At 41.6% G+C, this 9509-nt stretch overlaps 1 protein-coding gene across 1 annotated transcript in view; it reads right to left on the minus strand.

The window, feature by feature from the left end:
• The window catches only part of map3k22 (mitogen-activated protein kinase kinase kinase 22), a 47180-nt gene that overhangs the window by 14369 nt on the left and 23302 nt on the right, over window positions 1–9509 (minus strand). The window contains 3 exon segments of the mRNA XM_019876043.1: window positions 726–825; window positions 4221–4264; window positions 8424–8533. Coding sequence (XP_019731602.1) covers window positions 726–825; window positions 4221–4264; window positions 8424–8533 — 254 coding nt within the window.

The following is a 9509-nucleotide window of genomic DNA, read 5'->3' on the forward strand; positions in this document are numbered from 1 at the left end:
CGGTACATACATATATACATATGTTTCATCAATTAAATGGCCTACCTAAATTATAAGGGGGTCATCATTAAAATGATTGCTTTATGGCCCTTTTGGCAACTGGAGTTCATAAAATCAAAAGGTCTAGAATTTGAAATATCAAGATATTCTTTGCCAGAAATTGGGGTGCAGTCTATGTCTTTCACCCATTCTGCACTGTATGCTAATTTAGTTTAAGAGGTCGAAAGGGCTGCCTTTGGGACAAAAAAAAAAAAAAGGTTGATCTATGACCCTCTTTCACAGGAGGAGAACAGAAAATCGATTTAAGGTTGACACCACACCCATTCCTTGCAGATATACAGGTGCCATCCATTTCGGTCATTCATTGGGTAAGCTACGATTCGTTAACTCAAGAGGTAGAAGAGCAAACCACACTGTGAAAACAAAAACTGATTTATGACCTTTTAATTTTTTTGACAAGGGGATGTCATGAAATCCAGATGTAATATTCGGTGGATGTGTCATAAATCATTGCAGCATTTCAGCTTTGACGGTTTTATATTTTTATTAGGGTTCATGAATCATTTTCTTTTTTTTTTTCTAATCTCAAAAAATCGTGTTGCAGTATATTATTGTCTCCCATTGTGTAATCAACCCTCATCGATCTCGGCCGAAGCAATTGAGATGAAATGAAAAGAACCCAAATCGTTCCATTTCCACAATAAGAGTTAAACATGTCACAGTACCTCTTTCTCCATGAAGAACATGTCCATCTGCTGGCCAAAGGCCTCGGTCACTTTCTGGAGGAGTTCTTTGATCTTCAGCGGCCTCTGGAATGGGATGATCCTGGGAGGCAAGAGAGGTGCAAATATATTTTTTTTAAAAAACATCTATCAACCTGATTGGAATAAATGGGCACAAATATCAGTCCTTTTTGCTGGCTAGTAATAATAAGTAATTTTTCTGTGACCTGACCTTGGACGTCGAGACAATAGGTTGAGCACAAAAGCGCAAACCTTTCCTTCTGTATAATTGTTAAAAAAAATAGGGGATAAGCATTATAACACACTGTTGATTAAAATAGGTCAAGTGTGTGGAATCGATTGATTGCGTTGAGGTGTGGATTCTTCTTTTTTTTGTCTTTTTTTTTGTTTTAATCAGCAGTTGTGATTTCAGGGAAGACTGCATGTTTCGTTTGTATGATATTACAGGTTGTGCTGCCATTAACTCACACGACTTAAGATTTTCTTTCTTTTTTTTTGTCATGCAATCATTTTTGCACATAATCGAATACTGCAGCGGAAGTCTGGCTTCGCGTCAGCAATTTTGCAGCTATTTAAAACGTAGTGCAGCATGGTGGGAGAGCAGGAAGTGGTGGTGGTGGTGGGAGCCGACTGTTGCCACTAATTGATGGGTAATTGATGCTAAATGATGCTGTGGTAAAGGTTACCAGTTTAAGTATCCAGAGGGCTTTGTTAAGACTGGAAAAAAAAAATATATGGCTTATGGTGGATGAATGGTAATCACGTCCACCTCACAGTGCAGAGGTGCAGGGTTCGATTCCGGCTCAGGACTTCCTGTGTGGAGTTTGCATGTTCTCTCCGTGCCTGTGCCGGGTTCTACGGTTTCCTCCCACGTTCCAAAAACATGCATGGCAGGCTAATGGAACATTCTAAATTGTCCCTCGGTGTGATTGTGAGTGTGAATGGTTTTACATCTATGCGTGTGCCTTGCGATTGGCCGGCAACCAGTTCTTGGTGGACCAGGCCCACAGCCCGAAGACAGCTGGGATAGGACGCCCTGTGACCCTTGTGAGAATAAGCGGATCACAAAATGGATGAATGGATAGATGGCTGATGCAGTGGTGAGGGGGTGTGTAAACTTTTAAAGAGCAGTTTTCTCAAACTTTTTAAGCAAAACAACCCCTTCAACATGACAAAATCTGGTTTACCCCCTCATCCCTTCACCGACGCTAAAAAGAAGTCCAAACAAATCATTTTGAATCAAATTTTTAAAAGTTTGAGAAAGGCTTCTCTTTTCAGTCCTAAAACGACTTTGTTTCGCCAACGTTTCCCGAATGTGTAAGGGGACAGGGGGTGCGCCAAGTCTTCTCGGAAAGTTAAGTGATGCTACCCCGCCGGAAGCAATCTCGTCGAGGCACCGTCTTAAGTGCACGTATGCGCCGCGCCTACGTGGGTGAGCAAGTGTGCTTTCTTATCGGTGCCCCGTAAAAATTTGCAAAAAACAAAAAACAACAAAAGTAAATAAATCGGTGCAAGGGCGCGCAATCAGGGTGCGTGTTGGCTACCATTTCAACACCATCGGGCTTCCCCCTCATCATCCCAGCTTCAGATCAAACAAACACACACACAGACACACACACTCACACAAACACACACAAATGCAGATGGGAAACATCCTGAGAGCAAGTGGGGATGGTTTAAAAAAAAAAAAGAAAAAAAGAAAGAAAGAGTAGAGTGGCAGCAAAACGCAGCAGGATGTCTGTCTTTCCCTCCTCTCTTACAGACTGAAAGATAGCGAAAGAGAGATGCTGAGATATTTCCAGAAAATAATGCTGACGGGCCTGAGAAAACAAAAGGAGAGTGTGTGCTCGTGTTCACTTTTCTGTCGTTTCTGCGCAGAGACACACTTGTCATTCGGGCCACACTTGCCATTTCAGTTGTGGAATATTTGGGGTCATTACGGTAGCGAAAGTGTGTACACAGGAAATACACACAACAATCGCGTGTGTAACAACGTGCCTCGGCCAATCAAATTGTTTGTTCAGTGCAGCTTGATAACAATGCCTTTAAACATTGTTGTTGCTGGAGGGGGTGCGCCTTGGGGGAAAAAAAAGAGAACGGACTTCTCGAAAACTATCCAATAGGGATTTAAAAAAAAAATGTCAGGGGAGAAGGGAGGGAAGAAGGAAGGTACAAGCTCAATCATTCGAGGCTTGAATTTGTTGAAGGGGTGTTTGGGGAAACAGAGTGCATCGGGATGTTAACTCATTCACTCCCAAAGACGTTTTTAAACGTCTTTTCAGACTTGGTTCAGAATTGGCTGGTATTGAATGAGTTAAAAGGGGTTTAAACATTTGGAAATGATGTTTTGTTTTGTTTTGTTTTGTTTTTTTAAAGGCAGCGTCAAAGAGGGTGCACCAACTCTGGTAGGAAAACTTTTCGTCCGCCCCCAAATTATTATGGATACTTTTAAAGCAGTGTTTCCAAGACTCAATAAGGTATGCACCCCCTTCGACATCCCGACAGGAAGCGACGCACCCCCTTCTGCCATCAAAACCATAACCAAGTCTCTAGTGCAGGGGTCACCAACGTGGTGCCCGCGGGCACCAGGTAGCCCCTGAGGACCATATGAGTAGCCCGCCAGTGCTGTGACATTGTGATTTGCTCATTAACATGATCATTTAAAAATGCAAACACCGGCAGTATTGTGAGACATCATTAACATGATCAGAGTCTGCAAATTAAAATCTTCGAGTGGCAAAAATTACACTTTTTCATATTTATTAAAAGGTAATTTGGACAAATGTGTTATTTCAGACATACAGTCAAACCTCGGTTTTCGAATGTCTCTGTTCTCGACCAAATCGGTTTTCGACCAAAAATTTCGAGTTTTTTATGCCTCGGATTACGACCAAAAATCGGTTGTCGACCAAACTGAGCGCACTTGAATGCGCCACTTGACTCCTCTTGCCTTCCTTACACGAGGAAGTGACGCTTCCTCAGGTAGACGAGGAAGTAGCGCTTCCTCGTGTAGCGTTCCATTGTGAGCAGACGTGTTAATGAATTTTTTTTTTTTTTTTTTTTTTTTTAAAAGAGCGTGTTTTCAGTTTTCGAATGAATCGGTTTTCGAACAGCCTTCTGGAACGGATTATGGTCAAAAACCGAGGTATGACTGTATATCAATTTGGTAGCCCCTCACACAATCAGTATACATGAAGTGGCTCTCACTCTCAAAAAGGTTGGTAAGCCCTGCTCTAGTGTCTTTATAAAACAAAACCAAAAAAAAAAAAAAAGCCCACACTAGAGTACGACCAATTAATCGTTCGGCCAAATTAATCGTTCGGCCGAATTAATCCGCCAATATTAGCTCTTTAAAAAAAAAAATTTATTTATGCATTTTTTTTTTTTTTAAAGTATGAACATTTTAGGACACATAATGCAAAGATAGACACCCCCCTCCCCCAAAAAAGTAAACAGGCAAACCAATTTTCCTTTTGCCTATTTTTCTGTAATTCTCTCTCTAATTCTCAAATTCGAAAGGACTAGGTCATGTACACTGTCAAATGTTCCGAATGTGAATCACATTTTTCTGTTCGTAGCGTTAGGTTACCGAATAAATACGTTATTTTATTTTATTCTTTCGCTCCAAAAAGAGTTGCAAGGGGTGTGTGGCTTACAAAGCTTGAGGTTAACTGATATCGAGGTGAGGGGGGGGGGGGGCTTGTTTCACCCACGTCATTTCCCCATCAGAGGACAAGACTGGGCCTATCTTAATGAACGCTCGCTAGTTTCCTCATCGGACAAGAGGATTCTGGGAAGACAGGGCAGGCCTGCAGATCACAACTAAACATTGGTCGTCTCTGTTTATACTGCCTGATGATGTGTGTGATAAAGAGCCGCTTAGAGGATGCTGCTCCAAACAGATATGCCTTTCCTTCCTGTCAAAAGCAAGCATGTGGGAGCGTGCACACACAAGCCCTGCACAGATTTAGAGCAAAATAAACGTACTCGTGTTTCAATCATGACAATGTTAGCGACGCAAAAAAAACACAGCTGAACTAAAGTAATTTCTTTGCACTTGTAGGAATGACAGACGCGTGACTGAGTGTCACTTGGAAATGACGGTATGAGATGGACTTAGTTTTCATGGTGTGAAATGACTGCAGAGTGCGTTGTGTCTGATACTACCAATCTGCCAATCAAGTGAAGCACTGTTGAATGAGCCTAGGGACAGTTGCATTAATAACACAAGCAAACACAAATCATACATGTATTGTGCATAGAGTCAGAGAGAGCTCGTGTGTGCTCCCTCAGGCACTGAAGCAAAGCAGGGGGGGGGGGGGCGAAGTTCCCATTTCCTGCCTTGAACTGCTTGCCAATGAAAAGAGAGACGGTCCAATTAGATTCCATTGTGGACGGGCAAGGCGGTTCTACTGAGTCAGGCAGACCGGCCGACGGCGGCCAAATCACGGGAAGCGGATTCATTTGTTCCAGGCTGTCGTAAAAAAGAGGGGGGAAAAAAAACTAAACTAAAACTAACTGTTCAGGCTGTGTTTTAAGTGAGACTTCAACATTTGGAAGTGCCAAGCAATTACAAAACGAGACCACATTGCAGTAAAACTAAAATAAAGTAAAATTACTATGTGCTCACTTGACACGGTAATTGAGAGGTATTTGTGTTTATTTATTGATGGAAGCAATAAGCATGCGTACATTTACGTCTGCATCGGCTCGGTGTATAGTGCATATTTTCCGCACTATAAGGGGCACCTTCAATGAATGGCTTATTTTAAAACTTCATATACAGGGTGCACCGCTTTAAAGGGCGCATATAATAGAAGCTACAACACTGGCTGTAGTTGGATTATGCATCCACTAGATGGACCTACACTGAAAGGAATACAATACAACACAGCTTTATTTATATCGAGCTTTCCCAACCGCTGCAGCTGTAACAAAGCGCTTTACATAACATTTAAAATACTACATCCAAGAAATCAGAATATTGATCCAGATGGAAGGTGCATTATAAGGCGCACTGTCGGCTTTTGAGAAAGCTGAATGCTTTTTGGTGTGCCTTATAGTGCGTAAAATACGGCGATATTTGATGAATGAAAAATTGCTCTTGCTTGAGATGTTTTCTGAAAAAAAAAGTATGTATTTATTTATTTATTTTTTTTTTTACATAGATAGACATATTACTTCTAATGTTTACATTGAGAAATATGTCACTTACTTTTTCTGAACCTATTATGTGCTGTCCGTCTATTTTCTCTCGCAATTATATGAAAATGCTGATAAAAAAAAAAAAAAAAAGACCAATTTTCAAGTTGACCCACTATTGTTTCAGAAAGGAACACCTCAAGACATTCAAACCAGGGTTAAAGCATGATGTCGGCATAACCTTGTGAGTTTTCAGCTTCCCAAGCCGGAGACCTTAGGCCTCCACTAAATGTCAGGCAAAAAAAAATGCTTCCTTGTCTTCACGCGATTCGAGCATGTAACTGTGCTTTGGTCCCCCCCTTCTCCTGACACAAAAAGCTTGAAAGTGATTCACACTTGCAGTATAATGTCGGAGAACTCAAATCAGTCTGTCAAAATGCACCGAAAGCCTTTTTGCTAGGACTTGAGCACAGTGGTGTGAAATCGCTTCAATTCTGGCAACCAATTTGTCTTTTTGAGCTGCTTCACGTACTGAAAAACTCACCAAATGATTCAGTGATTCACAGTTCTACGGAATCAAGTTGAAGTTTAAGTTCAATTCTCCAAGGGTTGCGACATCTTTGAAGCCAGGTTATTCATTTCTATTTATATGAGGGGCCAATAAAAATAAGCCAGGGGCCACAAATTTCCACTGAGCCAGACTTTGGACACCCCCTGGTCTATTCCACACAACGGCATGTGATGTGATTGCATCAGACAAACGCAATGGTTTTCTATTTTTAAATGTGTCACCCAAGGGAGCAGGAATCCGGAGGGGCCTGCAAGTCTGTGTGAGGTCATGGCGCACCTCTTCTTGCTCGCAGTTTGGTTATCTGCGCACTTTATTATTATTCATTAGTTATTTGTCATTACTGCATCTTAAAACAGACACAAAAACTATTTTTATTCCAATTAAAGTGTTACCTCTACTTAAAAACGTCTCTTCATATGAAATTTTGAAGTTACGAAACAATATTTTTTTTTCCAATGACAGTGTTACCTCTACTTACAAACGGCTCTTCATATGAAATTTTCAAGTTACGAAACGTCTCAACAGGACAATATTGCCTCTTGTTACAAAAGAAATTTCAAGACACGAAAAAGGTAAAAATACAGTATGGCAGCTCCGAGTTTCCTGAACGCAACATACTTATAGCTGCTCTGCCATTGGCTATTAGTGACCATCATCCTGGCATCCCATCGGCGAAGAGGGACCTCTACCGTATGTTTAGTTTAGAAAAAGTGTTCACCAGTCGGGCGATCGCTCATTATGCTGATGTTTGCCTTGGATATTTTCGAAGGATTGTTAAAAGCCGACAAAAGCAAATGTCCTTGGATCAGTTCTTTACAAAACGCCAGGCAAAAAACACTTCTGAGCGAGAACATGGACTAAAGAGGGCAAAAAACAATGAGGACACATTTTAATTCTTAACCATCTTTGTTTTTTACATTATGCACAACTCTCATTTATTGTGCAATAATCTAATTGTAACATGTATTTGTTTCATATTTTGATGCACTTTTATGCTTTAGGAAACATTTATGTCTGAATTTGGGGGGCTTGGAACGAATTAGGACATTTACATGGAAAACGCATCTCTACTTAGAAAATTTTCACGTTAACAAATTTCTTCCAGGACCAATGAATTTCATAGAGGTACCCCTGTACAAGCATGTCAGCAATGTTTGCCCGCCATCTTTGTGGAGCGTCGCCTTTTTTTTTTTAGGATAGCATGCCAGCCATATGTGTGTCGTGATCATTTTACGCCAAGCTTTGTTTATAATAATTGTAACAATTGTGCACTGCCGGCAAAGCGCGTCAACCATGTTTGTTTTTACGCCAAGCTTTGTTTATCATAATTGTAACGACTGTGCACTGCCGGCAAAGCGCGTCAACCATGTTTGTGGAATGTTTTGTTTTTTTTTTTTTTCTCCAGAAGCCATGTTTCAGGTTGGCAATTCGTCCGCCATATTTGTGGAATAATGTTAGCAGTGAAGCATGGCAGCCAAGTTTCGTGAAGCGCAGCTTCCGCCATGTCGGTGGAATGTTGTTTGCGTCATAGTTCCGCAATGCTCACGGAATGATGTAACGTTCTCGGTGCACTTTTTTTCCACCATCTTTTTGGAGTCTCATTTTCAGCAAAGCGTGTCATGCTTGTCTTCTGCATTTTGCATGATGTTTGCCACGTTTGTGGAGGATTGTGCTCAGTTGAGGGTCAGCCATGTTTGTGGAATATTGTTCAAGTGTCGCATGGCCGCCAAATTTCGTAGGGAATGTTTGCGGAGAATTGTTTTCACTCAAGCATGCCGGCTGCGATTGTGGATTTGCTGTGACAGCGATCTTTGTGGAGTGTCGTTTTTAATGGAAGCATGGCAGTCATGTTTGTCGAGTGTTGTTCTTTGCGTAGCAACTTGCCATATTTGGTGAGAAGGCAATATAAAGTACAACTATGTTTTTTTTCCCTCCACATCATTTCTTGGTTGGGTGGACTGTGTTACCTGTTTGTACAGTAAGGTCCTGCTTTTGGGCTTGTGGCTGTTGTGCTGAGTGTAGCAGCAACCAAGGGCTGCGAGGTCCTTCATGATTGAGTTGAGTGCCTCTTCGTCATCTAGGAAAGCCAAGCAAGCACAACAACGGAGTTACACACAAGTGGGATCTTGCACTGCAGAAGAAGCAAGCTGACATGACTGGACAGTCCTCTCCCGCTGCACACGACATTGCAAATTGACTTGTTTCTCACGTATTCAATCATGTAGGAGGAGTCAAACTATTAGTAGACACTCAAATGCTTTGTTAAAGTCACCGCCTACATGAATGGGAATTGACCGCATATGCACAAAAGAAGTTTCAGGGCGAGACGTCCAAGCAAACACCTTTGCATTTTTCTTGCATTGAGTAACGTCAAATTTTTATTGGCATGGGATGATCTGGATCAAAGTTCGCTCGCCCACACACCTCCCACGCAAGACAGAGTACACACATAACGCCAACAGCAACGAAAGCACTTTCAAAAAGCGTGCAAACTCATAATTATCTCCCATCATGTGTCGGGAATTATGATGTGGTTTTCTCCGCCTACTCCAATCAATTACGTATGCAGTTTTTGTCATGGCGCAAGATGCAGCCAAAGCCCGAAATGGTGAGAAAAGCGTTGTTCAGGATCAGCCAAGTTTAGCCCGGGTTGTTCGTGAAAGGTTTAGAGTGTCTTTGCCATATAACAGGGCTTTCCAAATCCGGTCCTTGAGGGACACTATCCTGCATGTTTCAGATGCTACCCTCCTTCACCGCACCCGATTCAAATGAACGGGGTCATTATCAGGCTTCTGCAGAGCTTGCTGTGAGCTGTGTGCTATATATATGTATACATATATATATATCTACATATATATATATAATTTTTTTTTTTTTTTATATTACCATATTTTCTGCACCATAAGGCGATTCCAATTATAAACCGCCCCTTCAATGAGTGGCCTATTTTAAAACGGTTTTCATATATAGGGCGCATTGCATTATAAGGCGCATACTAGCTACAATAGTGGCTCCGGTTGCGCTATGCATCCCCTAGATCAGGGGGCCCCCAC

The sequence above is a fragment of the Hippocampus comes genome, unplaced genomic scaffold (assembly GCF_001891065.2).
Source record: "Hippocampus comes isolate QL1 unplaced genomic scaffold, H_comes_QL1_v1.1 scaffold60, whole genome shotgun sequence".
NCBI classification, from domain to species: domain Eukaryota; kingdom Metazoa; phylum Chordata; class Actinopteri; order Syngnathiformes; family Syngnathidae; genus Hippocampus; species Hippocampus comes.